Below are 23,043 nucleotides of genomic sequence, written 5' to 3'. Positions count from 1 at the left end.
TATATATATATATAAGTGTAAAACTAAGAAAAACAACAGAATAAAGTTTTTAGTGAGTCTGAATCTAATATTCTGTAACACCATTTTCCTATTATTCAAACAATGACCTTCTTTCTTCATTATTCATCGCCAAGTGGCAACTCGAGCTAACAGAAATACAATTAATCACTTCCTGATCATCTGAATGGCAACATTGAAAGCTACTTAGCCGAACGATAAAAACCGCAGGAATTGTATATCACGTTTTGGAACTATCTTTTATCGAATACAGACTTCAACAGCGAAAATTGCCGAAATAACAATAATGCTGACAATATTGAAGCATTAGGGTGTTTTTCTTCTTCTTTTTAATAGCATCTAAGGCATTGCATTATTAGATAAGTAAAACAAAAGAAAGTTTCCGTTTCGAGTTTGCGTTTCTAATTATAGAATTATCATTGTTTATGTTTGGATATTGCCTTGTGAGTTTATAAAAAATTCTTATTATAGCTGTGCGGATATTTCATAAGACATTTTATCTAAAGGAAAAAGTAGGTCATTAAAATATGTCAACTTTTTTTTTGCTTTCGAAATGTAGGCACAATGTCAATCTTTTGTCTCCACAAGAACGGTGGGATACTATCGCATTTGTTTTTATTATTTTTAACATCATTGCAAACCACTAAATTTCTTAAATTAATTATTTTTAGCTGTTTAGAAAAATTAATAGTGCTAGAAAAAATTTACTTTATTGCTAGCTGCAATTTTATTACAAACAATTTTATTAATATTATTACATTTTTTTTTATTACAAACATTTCAACGGATAGTGATGCATTATTAAAATTAAGTGGTAGGAAGATTATACTCTTTTTCTCCTATTTTTGGATGAAACGAGATGTTTTAACAACCACGACATATTAACAATCTAAAATAATATTTAGTTATATACCTCGCTCTTGTGTTTGAATTATATTGTCGTTTTATTATACCCCATACCACTCTACATTTCATGATTGTCCATGTCACACGAACCCCCTCTCGATTTTTTGGTGCTGAGCACCCCCTCTTCCTCCCATCTCCATTCCTCCTCATCATCGATTTATTACTACCGACGAATCGGTTAATGCCGTTTCACGGCAGCGCACCGAGATTTATGTGATTTTTACCGTTCTACCGTTCTTGTGTTTGACATCAATGCGAATCACTAAATTTATGAATCTTATTACCACTTAATATTCATTTTTTTTTTTTTTTTGAGGGATTAAATGGGTCTTAGAAGAAATTAATAGTGACAGTAAATATACATTATTGTTAACAGGAAATTTCTTTTTTTTTCGTCTTTCATTTTTAAAAAAAAAATATTACTGTAGCGTTTTCTGGGAAACTTTTAAGCATTCGTATGCATGCTTTGGTAGGAAATTATAGCATTTTCTGCTTATTTTTGCATAATACGAGATTCTTTTAGCAATCACGGCTTTTTAAAACAATCTAAGAAATAATATTTAGTTATAAAACTGAACGCTCTGTTTTTTTAGAGTAATAATTAAAATACTTAAAAATGATAAATAATTATTAAAATATTTTGTGATCTTCAAATCAAATTCGAAACATTTGTTTGTTAGTTGAACCCGTTTTGTTCCGAATTTATAAATTGAAATCATACAAAAAGTGGTTTTATGGAAAAAGTGGTGTAATATATTTTCGAAATTAATTGGTTTTGTTACAGTTAGAGCATTCAAAAAGTCTTTGATAGATCAAAAAGTACTTACTTTACTTTTATTTACAAAAATTGGGCACCTAGGCCTCTTAGCGGCCCCTATCCCATTCGAAAAGTACTTGTTCCTTATAATTCTAGATCTAATCAGAAATAACTAAATCGTTGTGGTATCTGAGAATCCTTTAATTCACCCAGATAAATGAAAATACTGAAAAAAGTTTCCCACCACAATGAATGTCTTTGAAAAAAGGAACTGTCCTAAATATATGACGCTGGGCGTTAACCGGTTAAAATAAAATTGTCTACCGCATTCTAATTTTTATAGGACATATATTGCCTCTACTACATACAGATTCTCATACAGATTGTTTTTAAGAAATTAACAATAGTGAGTATAAATATATTAAATGATCAGGTTTGTTTCATTTACGTTGTCACTATTAACTTTTTCTAAGAACTGTGGGAAGCATGTGTTTCATTGTTAATAATTTAAAAAAAAAAACTCTTAATTATATTTAAGTTCTAATCGATAAAAAGTAGTCACTGCGGTTACAAATTTACCTAAAAATCTTTTTGTTAAGTTGAAAAATATTTAGATTTTCTGATAAAGGCCGAAAGTTCCCTTTTATAGGGAGGGGAGGCATTAAAAATTAAAACTTAACTTTTTTCAAAGCCATAATTTAAAATCAATTTAGTTTTCAAGTTAAGGAAAGTTTAGAATGCAATGTAACGGTAAAGAAAAATTATAAGGTATTGTAAAAAAGGTATTTAGATCTCTTGTAATTTGTAGGATTACCTTAATTTTCATAAAGAGAACTGCATATTTTCAATACAACCTTTAATTTAGGTTGCTAATGTAGATTTTGAGTTATTTTGAGATTTTCATAAACATTTCTGGAGATATTAAATTTCTGCATAATTTTTATTTACTGTTGCTGAAAATGTAACGTAGAATTACATTATTCTAATAATAATAATAAAAACAATTTTCTTAAATTCGTAATTAATTTTCTTAAATTCGTATACAACGTTATAATATACAACTATGTGATTTTTATAAAATTTTGTCATTTAAAACTACAGAATTTAAACATTTTTTAAGGAAAAATACGCTTTAAAAATCAAAAATATTTCGATCAATTTTGAAATAAATAAATTTAAATTATAATATTTTTTTTTTGGAAAGTGAGTTTTATAATTCTGCGCAATTTGCTGAAATAATTTTGAAGACAGCGAAATATGCTAAAGGTAAAATTAAAATTAAGGATCTTTTAACTTTCAGTCGTAGTTCTGGTTAAACTACTAGATCCATGTATGTAACCATCATAAGAACAATAGCAATAATAATAAAGAATTTAATGAATCGTCTTGAGTCTGATTTCGTCATTTGTATTTAAAATGTCATTTGTATTAACACGTTCACGCCGGGGTGACCCACCGGTGGGTCACGCTAGAGTGTCTCATCTTGGCAGCGCACCGGAGTAAAAACTGGTAACAATAAATTTCATTTTTTAGTTTTTTTCCGGGAATAATAAAAATCCATAACTACCAATTGTTTTTAACAGATGCAATTTTTATATTGAACTGCTTCTTCGCCATGATAAATTTCCTTACAGTGAATTGTTATTGTTGAGAATAGATTAACTCCTCCTGAATATCTAATATTGAAATAGTTCTTCTACCAGTATTTTCTCTTTTCTCGTACCAATATTTTCCCTTTTTTCCCGGCGTGAACGTGTTAAATATTTATCATATTTTAGGTGTCACGTAAGAATCATTATGATTCTGTGTTAATAGGTGTAAATTCTATCATTTTAGATCAAAAGTTCAACAGGTGTTTTGATTTTTATTTTGCATACGGTTACGTTCCCTTTCGTCGGTACACTGTAAAATTTCAAGAACAATTGCATATTTATAAGCTTACTAACATTTTTCTTCTCTTTTGCAGATTTTTTTTTTCGATAGAATCTTTATTTGTAGGATCTGAAGGCAATATGACGATAAGCCATATTTTCAAGTTGTTTAGCAGAATGTTTTTGGAGCAGAACATCACGATACATCATACAATGAAATGTTTAGGGCCATAAATTAATAAGCAAAAATTGTTTTTGTGTATTTTGTTGTTATATAGTCGAAATTCAGCTCCGGAAATTATCAAAATTCTTATGAGGAAAACGATATTAAGGAGCATTTGATGCAAAAATGTCGCTTTTAGGAATGAAAATCTTAGGTTCTATTTTTTAACTCTAGAAAGGACACATGGGCTAACAATAGAAGATTTCCAGCAGATGGAATACGTCCCGTGATAAAGAGGTTACATATCCTTAATTTTTTAGTAATTTTTGTGAAAGAAATTTTACAATGGTAGCAAAATTTTATACACTGAAGACTTTTTTTGTACTTTAAAGAGCAATGTTTTGAACATTAAATTTGATTAAGTTGATCTTCATCAATATTATTGATTTTCACTCACCTGCTAACCCCTTGGCGCATATGGGACAACGGCGTCCCTTTTATATATATATATTTTTTACTGATCTTCTAATTACAAGTAAGAATATATTTTAGTATATTTTAATATTAAAAATCACGTCTAATAGTTACTGAAAATAATCATTTAGATTACAGGAATAATATTTGTACTAAAATATAAAATCCAAAAAAGTAGTCAGAATTTTTTTTCCATTAATATTCACAAATTTATCAATAATTGAATTTGTAACTTAAAGAAAATTCAATGATAAAAAACCGTTTTACTTAGATTTGAAAAACTGTTTTTTTGAAAAATTATAGTTTGGAAGTGACCTGTGTTTGAAGGATTTTACCATTAATGCAGAAAATCGACACCGATGTTTCATGCTGTATTTCATCACTGTAAATTATTAAAATACTAAAGATAATACTTTTTACTTATTTTGACCAAAATTATGACAAAATAAATAATAAAAAGTATGAAAAATATGCTTAATAAAAACTGTGCATCAACGGGTTAAGAGTATGCAGAGTTCCAACAGATCTCGGAAAATTTTAACTATGGTAACGAAAAAAAAAAAAACTTCTATCATTAAATCTATTTGGATCATTACTTTTATTTTTAAATCTATTGATCACAATTTTTTTTAAATTCTATAGGAGAACTATAACATTAAAGAGGCATCTTTAGAAAGGAAATTTTTGCATTCTAGTATTAACTTGAATTTATTACCTTTATTAAATTCGTGAAACCTTGTTATTGAACTTGAAATAAAATAAAATGTTTAATATAAAAATTAAAAGTAAGATACCGAATTTTGTCAACATGCAACAAGTGAATGCCTTAATGCATAATAGCAAAGCACAGTAATTCTATAGTTTACAATGTCTGATTTATCATAAAACCTGTGAGATCCAGGCCTAGGTTTCTCTAAATGATATCTTTTAATAATTTCTTTTACAATAATTTTTCTGAAATAATTTCTTTTTGTGTTTTTTCTTAATTGTCTAATTGAATTATGAGATAACAAAAATTGTACTAAATAAAAGTTTAACTTTACTTATGTATCGTAATTTATTCCTGTTATAATTAATTTAAAGGTACTTCATTAATAAGCAGCAAGTAAATTTGGTTTAAAGTTATGACCAGGGGGTTCCCGGACAGCTCTATGCTTAGGGCACCACCATTTCTAGATGAGGCTCTGATAATTTATATTAATAACAATTTTGTAAATGTTTTTGGTTAATTTTTATAGCTATTGCTACAAGTAGATAGTGTCTTTAGCGGGAAGCAGCAAATTGACAAGCACTAATAAAAGAAACAAAATTAAATAAAGGCGAAAAATTCAAAATACTGTTCAGATAAGCAGATGTTTAAATTACTAAATATTTAGTTGCGGCTTAGCCTTCCATTTTCTCATTGATCAGTCTGTGATAGATGATTATTAATTAGTACTTTAAACTTCTATTTGTCCAGTCAGTATTTTTAATTAATTGCTTTTATTTCATTTGTTTTTCTATAAATACATCAGAGGGTTGCCAATTATCGAAAATTGTAAAATACAAGCATTAAAACATTCTAATTTCTATTTATATTTTCAAGCAGACACACATTTTCAAAAAACAAAACATTTACGACGTTTCAAGAGATGGTTAAAAGAAAGAGAAAAAACCCTTAAACATAATTCTTTGACTTTAAACTTTCACAAAGAAGTTTATTAAAGTTTCTTACCTGAGGTCATAGATCAAGTGACACCCAGATGATCCACTAGCATCTTCTTCATCTGTCAAAATAGTTGCCTCTAACTCAAGTCCATAAAATTCTTGAGCAATTTGTATCAACTGCCCAATCACATAATATCCAAATCCACACCGCTTTGATCTGTAATGCAATCTAGCACCTCCAACATCTTCTCTCTCAACATAGAACGACGGACTCTGCATTTTAGGGTAGCTGAACCTAATCTGGTGGTGTAGGTTATCAATGCCATTGAGAAAGTCTCTGAAATACCGTCCGGAAGCCCTGATGAGAGTGTCATATCCATAATGTGTGAAAAATCGAACAAAACACCGGCCAAAAAAGCACAAGAAATCGTCATTTGTTTGCAAGGAGTGCTTGCTACAAGCTTGTGCAAGACATGGAATTAGCCTGTCCGGATAGACTTGATGAGTAGTAAACACGGCATTCCTAAAGCCAGATTCTTCCAGAACTTTGCTCCAAACATCTTCACCATATTCCTCCTGGACAAAGTGCTGGATGCTTTCTAAGAGCATGCCATACATGGCCGGACGTAAAACGTTCGTTCTTCTCCTTTCGAACGTTCGCGTTGTTCTGATTCTCCCATCCGTCCGTCAAATGACTGAGTAGCGATAATTTTTGGTCTTTTATTTTTACTTTGTCCGGATTGAGTGTGGGTGTGCTTTGTCGGTCTCCATAACTTAATTCACGTGTTTTTTTTTTCTTCGTTTTTGTCGTGTCTCTCAGTTGGCGAATATACTTGGCATGGTTTGAGAAATTGATTTTAAGATGACAGAATGAGGGGGGGGGGAAGAGGAAGCGAATGAGGCGATAATAGGATCTGGGAAATGAATGAAAAGGAATATTGTAGTTCCAATGTCCGGAAATTAAAAACTCTAAAGCTATCAATCCACATCTAAATTCTCATATTATATTGCATATTTCTTTTCCATTTTTGAAAATATGAAAACTCTTTTTCAAAATTAAATTTGTTATCATTTCTTGAAAGATTTTTATTAAGAGGATGAACCTTACTTTAATTTCGATGGCAAAGCACTGTTTACTTCAGCAAATTTTTCGAAAACTTCTAATTTTGAATAATAATAATAATAAATTTCACGAAAAATAATTCTTTCAGAGTTCTCTAAAAATGAAATAAATCTATTCAATTTTTATATGCAGAGTTTCCAAAGGTTTCTAAAAAATTTTATATGCAGAGTTTCCAAGGGTCTAAAAAATTTTAATGAGAGAAAAAAAAACGAGCCTCGATCATTTAATGCTTCATTTGTAAATAACTCTATACGTCATTTTTCAAATAAAATATATCTACATAATTATACCAGACTTCTAAACATCAAAGTGGTATCCTAAAAAAAGAAAAAAAATCTCGATTATTTAAGAATTTTTACACCTTTTGATTTTATTTTATATTTTATTTTATAAACGTCGCTAAACAGCCTACCCAATTTTTGGGTATACGACTACCATTGTTCAACGCCGCAGCCTTGTAATTTTGAACCGAATCCAGAAGACAAGGGAACTCCTGGATCAAGTATTTTATTTCATAACTGTCGTTGAACAGCTGACCTAGTTTTGGGTTTACGACAGCTAATGTTCAACTCCGTAGCTTTGTAATTTTGAACCAATCCAGAAGACAAGGAAACTCCTAGATCAGTACCCCCAGATGTATGATTTGTTATGGGAACATGAAGAACTTTGTGACTCGACAGATTTAACGTGCATCATTCACCATTTACTACACGGGGAGTCTTCGGCCGGCGAGGATCGAAACCACGACCTCTTGGATATGGGCCCAGTGCCCAACCAACCACGTGTTGAACAGCCGACCCAATTTTTGGGTTTACGACTACTAATGTTCATCTCCGTAGTCTTGTAATTTTGAACCCAATCCAGAAGACAAAGGAACTCCTGGATCAAGTATTGGGCGAAATTTTGCCTTCGTGGAGGGCTTTTTGATGGAATTAACCCGCATTTGCGCTCCATGGTGAGGAAGACCACGAGAACCTCCCACGGTTAGCCTGACGGCAAAGGGACTCTAACCTATGATCCGTCTATCACTGAGGATATTTTAAGACAGCACTGTGTCGGTGCGAGCCGGGGGCGGAATTCGTAGCAATCTGCCATCGCTGGGATTCGAACCCGGTTCAACTCAATGGAAGGCGAAAGCACTATCCCGTGAGCCACCACGGCCCACACCTTTTGATTGCAAAATTTTTCAATCTTTAACAAATTTGTAATAAATATTACATGATTCTACCTTAATTCCTCATTACGTTGCTTTGGATGGAGGGCATATAACTAACTACCTGGGAAAGAATTATTTTAATTTAATAATTCTTTCAAAACACATGAAGACAAATGTGATACATTAAAATATCATTAGAATACCAACTTTTATAGCGGTTATACTATAAAAATCATTATTACAATTTTCACCTGTTTTGGGAGTTATAAGTCCAAAGTTATTTTTAAAAAAGTTATATTTCATCAGAAAAAGTGCATTTTGAAGTCAAAATTAGTGCCTTTCGTGACAGTCAGAGTTAATTTTTATTCATGTTTGAAGACAATCCTTAGAGATATGGCCATAAAACAAAGGTTATACGAATGATCCGTTTATTTATTTATCAATGTAATTAGAAAACAATACTTAAACTGTCTTGTTAGATAAGAATGTGAGGCGTGTGAATGCGAGATAAGTCTATTTACTCATTAAAAACTAAACTCAGTAGAGCGACAGCCCATAGAGGGCCTACTGTGCCCATCTCAGTTCTGCAAACGCCATGTTGGATAGAAATGATATATAATTTATAACCCTAACCTAAACTATTCATGGTATCGGCTTATTTTTAGTCTATTTCAGTTAAAAAAAAAAAAAGAAGTTCCTAAAAAATAAATAAAAAAGGAAGACAAAAAAGAGATAACTTGAGCAACATTAATTTTTCTTTTTTTGTTTCGATAGTAATTTAAATTTCTACCAATTTAAACATAAATTTCAAAGTACTCAGGCCCGTATGGCTATCTGCTCTTTCATAGAATTTGAAAATAAGGAAAACTGGATCAAATAACATACGTGAAAGATACAATATAAAAAAATGACAATGAACAAAAAATGACACGCACTTTAATAAAGAACAAAGAAAAATTTATTTACAAGAAAATATAAAAATTATTTACATACATAGAATTGCGAAAGTATGCTATCATACGTTCCTTTTGAATCCCTGCATCACTCTCACCCCCCCCCCCCCNCCCCCCCCCCCCCCCCGAAGGAGTTTTACAGTGCGGAGTGATGCAGTTCATCTTGTGAAATTGTAAATGATTTTAAACTTTTCTGTCTTGTTAGGGTTTCAATGACTTGGAAAAAATAAATGAGTGGTAACTAAGGTTTCTTAAAGCTACTAAAAACTGTTTTAACTTTGCCTTCACTTTCAATATTACTCACAACTTCCTGTTTCCTCCCTCCCCTTTGCATCCAAACATAGTTAATTAAAAATGAAAAAAAAAAAATATTTTTATACAAATAAGTTAGAACTTTTTAATTGTTTTACCTCTTCAAAATATATATTCGTGCAGTCGCAACTTTACTTATCTCAGAACCATGGTCTGGTCTGATCTGTTTGGTCTAGCTGGGCTCCTGAGGCCAATAATTATTGGCCCTTTTTCCATTCATCCTGTAATGAGAACATAAGCAAAAACACTAGACATATTACATAAAATGCAACAAATAATGCCACATGTTAAGGTAGAGAAAAAAGAATGACACTTTGCCATGGTAATAAGTAACAAATAATTGAATGTATAGAAAAGTACAAGACATATTTAAAAGAAGGGAAACGAAAATTACAAGAAGGTAAAATATTTACAAAAAATGGGAAGAATTAACAAATATTCATAATGCTAAGATCATAAAAAACTTCATTAACAAAAAAGCTACCTCTGTTAAAGTAGGGACTCGACCTAACACCTCCTAGAAGTAGAAAGGTTTCAGCACGGATCAATTTAGTAGTCCGATGTGACGAATTTAACTGCGCAGTAGACGAAAAATAAGAAAGATGTCATTACGTTTGGAGTACTAAGATGTGCAGTGGTTGAAAATACAAAATATGTCATTACGTTTGGACTACTCAAGGATATTTATGGTAACCCGTGCGGAGGTCTGTTCTTTCTAGGAGGTGTTGCTCGACCGTCCTGGTTATTACCACTCGTATCGGATGCCTCCGTACCATGCAGGACTGAAAGCCTATATATACTAAGACGGTAAAGAGCAAAAACTGGAACGAAATGCATTTCATTCTAGCATTTTTTTTTCTTTCGAGAAACATTAAATTTCTGTAACTACCCAGATTTTTTTTACAATTATATAGGATATATATAAAACTGCTTCTTTCCTGAGAAAAAGTAAACATTGTTGAATAGTTTTGACAAAGAGAACAGATTCGCTCCTCCCGAAAACAAGGTGAAACTGAAATGGTTTAACTACCAGCTTTTCCGTCTCGCTTTCACGCATGGCACCATGATGGCGACTAAAGCTTCCTGCGGTGGAAAAGACAAACTTCAGACATTCATCTTAGCATCAGATATGCCAACTCGCTTTGCTTAGTGGAAACATTTTTCCTAGTGGTAGTTAAATTTATGTTTCCAATATATGATTCTTGTAGGCATGCCGACTGCTCCACTGTCTGGAAAAGTTTTAATATATTGGTAGTGAATTAAATAGTAAAACTTGGAAGAATAAGGATAATTACGCCCACTCTATAAAAGTGTCGAAAGGAGATAACTGCAATAGTCCTATAGTTTGTCTACGGTAAGAACTCCCCCGCTGCAAAATCTGAGGCTATCTGCTGTTATGGAAACAAGAAAAGCTCATTTCAGGGAGGGTAGCTTCTCTTCACTCTAAGGCTATCACAATAGACCGAACAAAAAGATTCCCTTTCTCTCGCAGACCCGATCCAAAACCTGTCCTAAACAGTGACTCCACATCCCTACTTGAAATAGTTATACCTCGCTACCATAGTCACCGTCATCATGCCAGACGAATGGCTAGGGGAGTTCTTACTTTAGACAAACTATAGTATTGTTTTGAAACTAAGCTGTCCTTCTCTTACCCATCGAGAGCTTTTTTAAAATTTATGGTAACACATTGTGGTCAGTTGACTTTTTGGTTGCTGTTGAGATAACTCCAATGAAGTTGCATTTCATATGATAAAATGAAAAATAACTTAAATTTCGTTACCACTGGAAAATATTTTTTTTTTACAAAGCGGAGCAAGTTGGCCTCTCAGTTCTAGGTTATTAAATTTGATTGCAAGTTATTTTTCACACCGGTACATAATACATAACTCACAATTTCATACACTAAGTCTCTTTATTCCGGAAAGCCTTTTTAAATGTTGATAAAATTAACCATAATTCTACAAGTTTCAGTTGTCAAGCACTTTGTAAAATCTTTTCCGGGAAGTGGAATAGTTGGCAACCCTTAAGCATTTGACACACACCCGAAGTACTTTTTCAGTTGTAGCGAACTAAAGTAGAATTTTTTAAAAACTAATAGAATTTCTATCAGAACATGGAACATAGCCCTTAATGTATCTGTTCCAATTATTTATGCGTTACGGTGGACAAGCTTTTTTATTTCTAATTTATATTTTATAAAATCTTTATATCCTAACAATAAAACATTACCTTTGCCGTCATCACGAAAAATATATATATTTTTTGAAACTATGAAAATTTTGTAGTAGTTAAAGAGTATGCGTTGGAGCAAAATCAAAATTTTTGAAGCAATTTACAATGTTCCCTTAATTTTTTTTTTTTCGTATTCAGCAATTTTTCATAAACACATCAATTGACACTATCCACGATAATTTAAAATTTAATTGGTATAAATAATTTTGAAATCTGGTTCAATTTTTTAAAGCTATTACAATTCAACTAAAAATTATTAAAATATCTGTGGGCATGTGATTTTTCATTCTAAATTTCAATGATAAATAAGTGACACATTAATTTATGCTCAATAAATTAAAAAAAGAAACTGGTAATGGGAACACTTTATTTCTTTTTTTTCTTTCATTCAATCAAATCATTCCTGATGTTTTGCTAGACAGATGACAATTTCGGGAAGTTTTATGCATTCGAAAATGAATAAATGTTCCACGATTAAAATTTTATTGAAAAAAAAAATAGTAATTTTTTTAGATCAACCTAATTAAAACTTTGACATACTAGTTTTGCACCCATATTATATTAATTATTAAAACTGTGAAACAAATTGCTCTGAGATTTTTTAAAAGTATTAACTACAGGTGTACAATGAGCAAAATAAAAGAGACATCACTCAGAATAACTTTCGTTCGAATCGTTGGATTTTTACGTACTAAGTGTCAATCTTAATAGTCCCTTCTCTCTTCAAGGCAGAAAAATACGAACACCTCTCGACACAATTTTTCCTAACGAAAAAGGGGACTAAGATAACTATGTGCAACACTTTCTCACCAGGGCTGACGAAGCTAGACAACTTGCAAAGCTCCATATACTTGACGCTAAAACAACAGATAAACGTCATAGACTAATCACCTACAATATCGGAGATTTAGTTTGGGTTTTTACTCCAGTACGAAAAGTTGGGCTCTCTGAAAAACTTTTAAGATGTTATTTCAGGTCTTATAGAATAACTCGACGACTATCTGACATAGATATAACGTATGAAATGGAAAGGGCATAGACGACGAAATTTAAAAGACATAGTCCACGTCTCGAGACTTAAACTTTATTATTACCCAGAGGAGTAGTTAGATGACAGAAGAAAGAAAATTTCGAGACTATTTAAAAGAAGCCAAACAAGATTGCAGTCAGCACAATACATAGATCTTTCTAGGTAGAGCCGTTGGCTCCGTGGTTAAGCATCGGGCTACGAAACCAAAGGTTGGGATTTGTCCCAGAGAGGGTTTGTTGGATCTGGGAGAGGTTTTTGTTGAAAAAAAAACATTATAATTTCTTCTCGTTCTTTCGTTAATTATTCAATTTCTGATTCTGGAATGCTCTGTTCCAGGAAGTTCAACTGTACATAAGTTCATGTAACATTCATTTCTTTTGAATCTCAAGTTGAGATTATTACTCTGCGTTCTTTTGCCTTAAGCAATCCCCCGCTTATCTAATTTATGAGACAATATAGCATTTTCCTTCGTTATCCTTGAATATGTGATTCCATTAATTTTAAAAATATATCAGTATAATTCCTTGCTTCTGATTTCGTATTTATTTAATAATCAAATTAATTTAGTTAAAATAATTTCCAGCTTTAAATTTCTGAATTTTCATGTCCTTCTACTAAGCGAACATTCCTCTTACCCAAAGATGTCTATTTTACCAAGGTTTCCCAAATGTAAAATTCTGCTCAAAAAAATATGTCGAGCCTAAACAGTTATTTCAGCTCAAATATTAGGTAACTGACAAAATACACGCATTTCCAGAACTAAATATTTGAATAAGATGTCTCATAGGGATACATGTTTGAAACATTTCCAAAAAAAAGCCTTGAAGAATATTAAACTCAACACCAATTTTGAAATAGTGTCCCACATTATTTTGTTAGAGATTTGGATTCTCCGAGGGAAAAAAAAATCATCCAGATTTGGCTTACAGGTTCTTTCATGCTGGTTTACAGATAGCATTATATTGCAAAATAACAATGGTCAGCAAATACGGTTTAAAATAGATATCCGCATATCGTGAAATACATGTTAGATCGAAAAAATAAAAATAGAGGTGTTTGACTTTTTGGTAAAAAGAAACTTATCCAATGACTCCTTTCCTACCTCAAACTCAGCCCCACGCATTGCGATTCACCCCAGCTGTAGGGATGGAGCAGGGATATAAGTTCAATGTCATTAGATAGGATTATTCAAAATATTATACGCATATATCACATTTATTTTCTTTTAGTCTGACGTACATTTCTAAGATACCAGTATTTTAGACAGTTTGTAACCCATTTTACGATTGCAGTGTCATTTGTAAACCAGAATGCAAAACCTTGCAAGTCTAATTAAGGTACTTTTTGGGATAATCAAAATCTGCAACAAAAAATGAAGTTTCTTAGTTAAGATTTTGAAGTTAATCATCACCTTACTCCTGAGAGTGAGGCTACGAGATAGGGTCCAGTTAGGTAATACGGAACCATACAATGGAACTACTACAGAATTTTCGTAGTGTCACAAAATATTTTTTCCAAGGGTACCAAAAGCAATGAATTTGTATTTTAATAAACAGAAATGAAAGAAATTTATTCGCAGCCACAGATAAGCTATTCAAATAAATATATTAAACGTTAGTTGGAGAAATGCTCTATAGCAGCACTTCCCAAATGGTGTTAGGTTCCTTGGAAGGACTACCGGGATTCTACGAGTTAGAACATTTTTAATCAGTTACGATTTTCCAAATTTCTCCTTAAACTTATAATCTAATTAATTATACCTCATTTATTTAAAACTTCCATTATTTTTATAAAATTACTGAAGAGCATGAGACGAAAGAAAAGCAAAATTTAAAAAAATGTATTTTCTAGAAACAATATATAGAAAGAACAATGAATGCATTTATGGAAAATTGCAACAGTACCTCGTCTCAAATAAAAATAAAGAACGTTTTGCGGAAAACCATTTTTAACATTTATTTTCGCCAATTTTCGTTTTTATTCTAAAGATAAACCTATTTCAGCTCATTCATTTTTAGTTTATGCATACACTAAAATCAAATAATAAACAAGACCAGATGCCACTCCAGACATAAGGTCGACCACTTAAGAGTTCCATAGCTGAGAACGGCTGCTGAGTAGTCTTGATAATGATTTTATAAGAATTTTACTAGTTTTAAAAATGCTGCTTTTAATTTGCTCATGCTGATAAATATATTTCGCACAAAACTTAGAAGCTGGAAGACACGTTTAGAAAAATTTCTGAAATAACTTTTTTGATCTGATGCACATTAAATATATTTGACGATAGATATAAAAAAAAAAATGAATGAAGAGCACAACATCTAGAAGATTAAAATAATTTCTTTTTAAAAAAAAAACTGATTTACTTTATTGAATGTACACAATAGGTTTCCATAAACTTATTTTGAAACACTAAGAGCACCAAGCATTTTGTTTCTTAATTAGTCTTGATCATTTTAATGAAACAAAAATTTATATACACAAAAATCGAGTTATAAAAGTCATGAAGAGATTTATTTGAATGTTTAGTTTGAAATTTTTTTTTTACATTATTATCAAAAAGTTTAATTTATACAAACATTATTATTAACATTGCATACAATGATATTTGATATTGAACACATGGGTTGAAAGAATACAATGTTTCAATCACTTCCTTTCACCAGTTCAGCAAAATAAACTTTTGTCAAATGTGAAACATTTTAATACTATTTTATTTATTTCCTAACAATTATTTATAGCATAAAATAAAAAAGTACTAAACAAAACATAGATGAAATATAAACATGAAAAAGTACTGGTAAATGAAGAAATACAGCAACTTTCAATTTGAAATACAATGAAAATAAATTACTCTACATAGTAATCCAAAGTTTTTGAATTATTGGTAATTATTATTAATCACACCAACAATTCCAAAGAGCATTGGGAAAATGACCAATGGATCAGTTGACAATATGGTTATCATTAAATTAACTGTGCCTATTGCATTTTTAACTAACTATCACATTTAGGCATGTACATTTAGAGTTTAAGTTTTCTCATATTTGAAGACAATTTATGTACAAGTGATTATGACCAAAAAATCTACAAATCAAGAACAATGTGTAAAATTTATGCTATAATTCTTTTATGTACAAGAATTGAGGGGAGAAAACAAACTTGGACTATTTGCCACAATAGGGCCGAGTAAAAATTTCACAAGTGTTAAAAAAAAGTTGTATCTATAATTAGAAACTTTCAAAATAAAATAATATTTATGAGCAGTTATAAAAAAAAAGCAAATTAGGTTTATTCAGCAAATATGCATTACTGTTAAAAAAGTATCCTACTTGCTACAACCAAAAAGTAAGAACTAATAATAATAAGGATAGCCTTCAATCCTTAGTCTTGCTCTACAATATATAAAGAAATAAAGCTTCAAATGCCTTAATTTGAATTGTTTCTTATCAACTTATTCTAAATGATACGATTCAATTCCTTGCATAACATTTTGAAAATATGTACAGAAAAAAAACAAGGAGTATCTCAAACATGCAAACATAACACAATTTAATGTATACATATACTAATTGATGTATACTATTTTCTTTAGAACTTAAGTATTAATACTCAAAACCAACTTAACCATTTTTGATAATGAGACAGTATACTTCATGTAATTAGGTACTGAAAAAGAAAAAAAAAATATTGTGACTATGTTTTTCCAACACTGAAACATAAAATAACTTTGGGACACAAAATTAAACTAAAAAAATCTAATTTCGTACATATATTCATAAATAAAGTAATCATTTAATTAATCTAAAATGCGACTTTGAAGGTGAAAGATTCTTTTAGCACAAGACTTCTGGTAAGCATTTGGTTGTAAAAAGTCTAAATTACTGGAGTTTTTAAAAGTAAAACCAAGATTTCAAATTTAAAAATAAATTAAGAAGCTGGTATAAAAAATTAAAGCTAGATTTGTGATAAATGCTATGAGTTATATTGTAACCATAAATAAATTAATATTACAGTGCTTATTTTCCATTTAATGTTCTTTATAAGGAGATAAAAAAATTTAAAGTTAAAATAATTTGAATAAAATATACAAATTAAAAAAAAATAAATCTAAATTCAATTGTATTAAAATAAAGCAAAGAAATGTGAATAAAAGAAAAAAATTTTAGGAAAAGATACTTTATCTTGTTGCTACTAATTTTACATGTCCCCATAAAACATTTCATAATAATAAAAAGAAATAGAAATGATGAAAATAACATTTATATTTTTTTCATATTTTAAAGTCTGTTAATAGATTTAAAATGATGTAATTGCCCAACAATTAATAATTTTAGTCTTACAATATGAATCTAAAGGGCACAAGTCTTTTAGTTAACTTTATAAAAAAAACAAAACAATAACAGTGTCCAGATTTCCCTTTGGTTAATTGGCAATAAACTTAACTGATATCCAATTTGTTTCATGAAATTAAAATAAAAATAAGGATAATTTTTTACAGCTCTGACAAACGTAATCCACCAAACTACAGCTTAGCAATTGATTGGCTTGAAGTAAAATAAGAAGTACATGCTCACATAAATAGTGCAGTAATTCATTTTTTTTTCTTCATACAAATTAGTTATGTATAGTGTATTTCAGCAAAATTTTGCTCTCTTTCTTGCTATAGCATCTTCTACTGCTTTTAATTGTTTCAATAGTTCATCCCTACGTGAGCTAGCAGACTTTTTAGGAGCAGCAGATGGTGCAGGCGCTGTAGGAGAAGGTGGAGATAATGGTCTCTTGGTACCAGGATGAAATCCACCACTAAACTTTGATTCGTCTGGAAAAAATTAAGTGTACGTTAATTAATACAAATAAATGTACTGAAATTTGGAGACATGACAAGAAGTTTGCTGTCTACAAGTAAACAAAAACCATGCCCAAGAGGCAATAGGATCCATGTTTGCTGTAAGAAGGCAAAGCATTGTTTCAAGATAAAGAATAATTAATAACATATTATAAATTATTAATAACATAATAATTATATGCATGTTTAAACTTAGCTTATAGTAACTTAGCATTGTGAAACAATTTTCAAAATATTTTAGAAACTGCTTTTAAAAAGCTGTTTCCAAAATATTTCTAAATTTTTTAAGTTCAAAAGTTTAACAACGTAAAAAAAAATAATAATAACCAAAATAATTCTTATCCCATAATAATAAACCCATTTTGGGTTTATTATCCCATAATAATAAACCCATTTAGGCAGGACCCATATTTAACGAGAAGCTCGGGAGAGGAGAAAATGCAAGCTGAATTTCAATCACTCGTAAAATCTAATCTCAAGGTAAGTACAGTACAGAACCCGTTATCCGGAAATCAGAAATTTGGACGAAATTCGATAAATTTTACCGCCATTTTTTTTTTAAAAAAATGTTTTTTTACTCATAAGATTTTTCTTTCTTTTTTGAAAGATGTTTACCTTACCATCATTTTGGAAATAATCATTAGTGTATTACAAATCTTAATAATNTTTTCTTTTTTTTAAGATTATTTCCAAATATTTTTTTTTTTTTTTAGTTGGGTTTAACAATTAAAAAAAACTGTTTTTTGTAGCGATTCAGAAAACCGGAAAAATCAGTTATCTGGAATAGCGATGGTCCCAATCATTCCGGATAATCAGTTCCCACCATACAAAAAATTACATTAATTGTTCTCAGATAATCTTTATTAAGTAATGAAAGCATATTTATATAATATCGATTGCTTTACTTTTTCATTTAACTTTTGTAGCAAGACATTTAATAATTTCATCAATTGAATTTAATATAGCTTCAACAAATTGTTCTAGATTAGGTAATGACTTTGCAGTGCTAGCGTTTTTCTTCCGAAATATTAGATTATATTACTTTTTTGTTTTTATTTTTTTTCGTTACTTATATTAATTAATGCTTATTTCCTTATTTAGTCAGTTTGCCTTGCACCCTCAGGAAACACCTATAAATAATGGATGTTGTATCTGATTGTCAATGAAATTTCATGACATATACTTTATGATTGTGAGGTCTATTCTGCTCAACGATTTAAGCATTAAGGGCAACATTGCATTAAGGCCTGAGAATTGCAAAATATTCCTATTAGGTGCTTTCTGAACTTTATTTCAGCTATAAAGCTTTCTAGTTATTCATGATTTAGGGTTTGGGTACTCTGGTCGATAGGCTCTTTGGAGCTGCCCAATCTCTAAGCCTATGACTAATTTTCTTTCAGTGACAATAGTACCAGATTTAAATACACTTGCAAAAATGCAATAAAATAAATAATAAAATTACCATTTAATTGTTTGGGTTTTGCAGGGTCAACATCCTTCTGAAGGCTGGCAAACTTATTTGTTTGGCTCTAAAAATATAAATTAATTTTAGCTATTGCATTCAATTACAGTCTCATAACTTATCATGATATAATCAAATTAAACAATATTAACTGTTTTAACATAAGCTATATTTTTTGAATTTGAAAGGGCTTAAGTGCTAAAAAAATATTAAGTAACAAGACTAAAAACAATGTTTAACTTTGTATTATTAAAAATGAAAAGTGCCATTTCACAATATATAGAATTTTACACATGATTATTAGAAGCAATAGATGGGTATCACACTAATTATTTTTTTAAATAAACTTTAGCAGTTACAAAAGAAATGTCAACCATATGCTTTTAAATTACAAATTAAAATGCATGAAATGGAAGGGAAAAAAAAATCTTGAAGCATTTTGAAATTTTACTTTATTTTTAATTTTTTATTTAAAAGTTTTTTCTTTTTTAAGACTTCATAAATACACATTAAAAGCTGCAATGAATATTTTTGCCTAAATAAAATTTAGAAACCTATTTTCATGAAACAAAAGAGTTAAACTTGCTTGCAATTGGTTAGCCTAATCCATTACAATATAAGCTAAATTTATAAAAAATTAGTTATAAAAAGTCATTTAAAATATAAACCAAATGTATTAAGGAACTTTAATATTGTCTTATTACATAATTTTTTTATGCATTGTAACTTTGTCGTATTATTGTGTATCCATGTATTATTATCTATCATGTATCTATGCTGCAATGATTTTATAATATTTAAGATTTTTTCTTCCAAAACTAAATGCTTCAAATGAGACTTCCTTTTTTAAATAAAAGAAATCAAAAGGCAAAATTCTTTCAATTAATAATAAGCATTTTACAAAATCAAAATTGTTAAAATTATAATTGTAATTTTTTTCAACATATAAAAACAAAATTAAATTTAGATGATTATAATCAAAATCATAATTACTACTTTTTTCAGTGGGCAAAATTTTGCAACTAACAATTACTCATCACTTTTAACTGTATAACATTTGTTCAGCACACATACTAAGATAAACTAAATAGCTCCCCCTTTAAGTGTCATTCATTAGGTTCTAACTGCAAAAGATTGTTTCCTTAACCTAAACTTGGCATGGTCATTTAAAAATATTTTTAAATTTAGCAACATGATGTAAAGACACTATTTTAAAATGTAATAAATAATTACCTTCAATCAAATATGAAAATTACCTTTAAAGTTCAAAAACCTTTTTAAATCCAACACTATCTTTTTTCTTTTAATCAGTTCAAAAGCTTCATTAAACAGGGATGAGAGTAGTCAGAAAGTATAAAAGAGGAAATCCAAAAAACAAAAACAAAAAGAAGAAAAAAAGGGAAAAAAAGAAGAAAAAAAGGAAAAAAAAATTATATATATATATATATATAAACAAAAATTTGACAAAAAAGTGCGATTTTTAAATTTGTAAACCATGTGAACATAAATTCCGATATGAGACTTTTAAATCACGTAAATATGAAACTCTACATCGAATTTAAAAAATGCGAAAATACAAATCATGATTTTTTAATTTTTTGATCACGATGCATAATTTTTAAATCGCGCGATATTACAACCACAAAAACGAATCATGATATTGGATTTTAAGCTCACGTGAATACGAATTGCTACATAGGGCTTTAAAAGCTCGTAAATACAAATCGCGATATTGATTTTTTAAATCTCGTAAGTAAGAATCGCACTGTACAATATTTAAATCGCCTGAATAAGAATCGCAACGTTCAACTTTTAAATCAGGTAAATACGAAAATCGAGATTTGATAATAAAATCGAGATTTTAAAAATGCATAAATACAAAACACGATATTGGATTTTTAAATGTCGTAAATAAGAATCATAATATACGATATTTAAATAGCGTAAATAAGAATCGCAATGTGCAACTTTTAAATCAGGTAAATACGAAAATCGATGATTGATATTAAAATCGCGTGAATAAAAATCGAGATCTGAATTACGAAAATACGAGCTATCCAGCCGACGGATAAAAAATACGGAAAATCTTATTTTCTGTGCGTGAAATCGGAGAAAATAGCTAAAATAAGTAAAAATGCGGAAGGGTTAGCAGCTAGGGCGTAGATTGAATTTTCTGTTTATCTTTGAAAATCGTAAATAAATATAATTATTTTACTTCAATGACTGAATTTTAAAAAAAAACGGGATATTTATTTAAAAAAACGAAGCTTTTAGAGAATCGGAGTTTTTGATAAAAAGGCTGAAATTCGAGAGACAAAAAAAATCTCATCCCTGTATAAAGGTGAACCAGTTTTATCCCAAGGAAATGATTTTTAGAGAAACTTCAGACGGAGGAAAAGGGACTTCAACAATTTCCCTCCGCGGAAAATTAAATTCTTCATAAAACATTTTAACTTGGGCAAAAAAAATTTCAGCGGAAATTAGCGGGAAAAATGGAAAAATCTGAAAAAAAGCGGAAATCCGCGGAAGAATCTCATCCCTGATTAAATAATTAATTTAAATCCTGTCTTAAGACATATACAAAATTTTGATCACGAGGTTTTGTTAAGAAAAGATTCCTTCTTTTTTGTAACTTCTTGGTTAAATATTTTAAAGCTTTAAAATCTTAATGCTTTAAAATCTATCTCCAATAAACTTTTAATAAAAAAGGATATATTTTAACAGCTAAACATACAAGGATATGCCTAGAATGTTTGCTTCACTTCACTTTTGGCAAAAATGTGTTCACTATTATATGGAAGAAAATGTAATAGCAAGTAGAAATATTTTTACATGAATAAATATAACACAATTGATTAAGCGAATCAAATTGTTTTTTTTTTTTTTTAAAGAGGGAGGTGGGTAGAAACAAATAGAAATTTCTGCCAAAATAAAAGGACTGAATGAATCTTAATTATTTTATATATACTCATAAAAATTTCGTTCTTGATTACTGTTTTACATAAATCTCAAATTCAAGATCAAGGAAAACACGGAAAGACTGGATTTCCTGTCATTGGATATAGGTTTAAAAAAATAATAACACGAAAACAAAGTTATAGAAATAATTATCTATTTTTATTATCTGTTAATATAGAAGAATAAATTAAAACTTGAAATTACAATAATAAAAAAAAACTAGGCATTTATTTTGTAAAAAAGGTATTGGCGAAAAAGAAAAAAAAATTACATCGTTTCAATTCACCATACTCTGTTTTCAATGGAATAATGTAAATCATAAATAGAACAAATTTTTAAAAACAGAATACACTATTATTCCTTATTGATCATAACTGAAATAATTCATTATTATATATTTAATATAATCAATAGTTTCAACACTATATACCATTTGATTAGTATAAATGCAAGGTAAGTATATTTAATATCATGCGGTAAGTATATTTGAAAGTAAAATTTGGTGAGTCAAAAACATATAAATGATCATCATCATAGCAGCACCTATAGATTAAATCATACATAAAAAGTAAATTGACCTTATTGAGCAATGTCAGTTTTATTTGTTGTTTCTGAGCATGAGGACCTTTATTGGATTCTTTTTTATCTGTACTAGGTAATAAATGCTGCAAGCTGGGAAAAGCAGGCATTGAAGACTGCTGAGATGGCATTATATCATTTAGTGGATCATCTGGGTCTTCTTCTCGATTTGTACCTAATTTACTATCCTTTTTTTCTTTCAAATATTGCAACTGTTGAAAGAGTTTTTTGGCTCTTATTTCATCTTCTGGTTTGTCATCATCTAAAAGAAAATAAGTATATTTAATTTAAAAATAAGTATATTTCTACATAAAAATTCAATGCCCTGATAAAGTCCAAAATTGAAACTACCACTTTCACGGACAGTTGTTCGATCAATTAAAATGGTGCCTTTAAAATACAAAAAGTGTAACTGGTACATGAAGAGAAATATTTGGATTTTCTCAATATGAGCATGTGATGTTTCTCAATATGAAATGTATACAAGTGTGTTCTTTAAGTTTTTATTAGTTGTGATATTTCTCTCTGAAGTAGACAACAAAGCAAC

The 23,043-nt window shown here is 29.6% G+C and overlaps 2 protein-coding genes across 9 annotated transcripts in view; both read right to left on the bottom strand.

Annotated features, from left to right (window-relative positions):
* The window catches only part of LOC107443776 (soluble guanylate cyclase 89Da), a gene marked incomplete in the record, with an annotated part of 73,507 nt that extends 66,893 nt beyond the window's left edge, over positions 1-6,614 (bottom strand). Inside the window, 1 exon segment of the mRNA XM_043053485.2 lies at positions 5,904-6,614. Within this exon segment, the coding sequence (XP_042909419.2) occupies positions 5,904-6,454 (551 nt within the window).
* An 8,521-nt stretch (positions 6,615-15,135) lies between these two features.
* The window catches only part of LOC107443775 (zinc finger CCCH domain-containing protein 18), a 33,163-nt gene continuing 25,255 nt past the window's right edge, over positions 15,136-23,043 (bottom strand). For all 8 annotated transcript variants that reach the window (XM_016057743.3, XM_071186680.1, XM_016057746.3 and 5 more), the window contains 3 exons: positions 22,496-22,758; positions 18,960-19,026; positions 15,136-17,470 (listed from right to left, as the gene is read on the bottom strand). In XM_016057743.3, the coding sequence (XP_015913229.1) occupies positions 17,286-17,470; positions 18,960-19,026; positions 22,496-22,758 (515 nt within the window). In that variant the 3' untranslated portion in view covers positions 15,136-17,285. The remainder of the gene's footprint in view (positions 17,471-18,959; positions 19,027-22,495; positions 22,759-23,043) is intronic.

Source organism: Parasteatoda tepidariorum, chromosome 10 (assembly GCF_043381705.1).
Source record: "Parasteatoda tepidariorum isolate YZ-2023 chromosome 10, CAS_Ptep_4.0, whole genome shotgun sequence".
Taxonomy (NCBI): Eukaryota; Metazoa; Arthropoda; class Arachnida; order Araneae; family Theridiidae; genus Parasteatoda; species Parasteatoda tepidariorum.
Note: the sequence above shows the minus strand (reverse complement) of the source record. Positions and strands in the feature narration are given on the sequence as shown.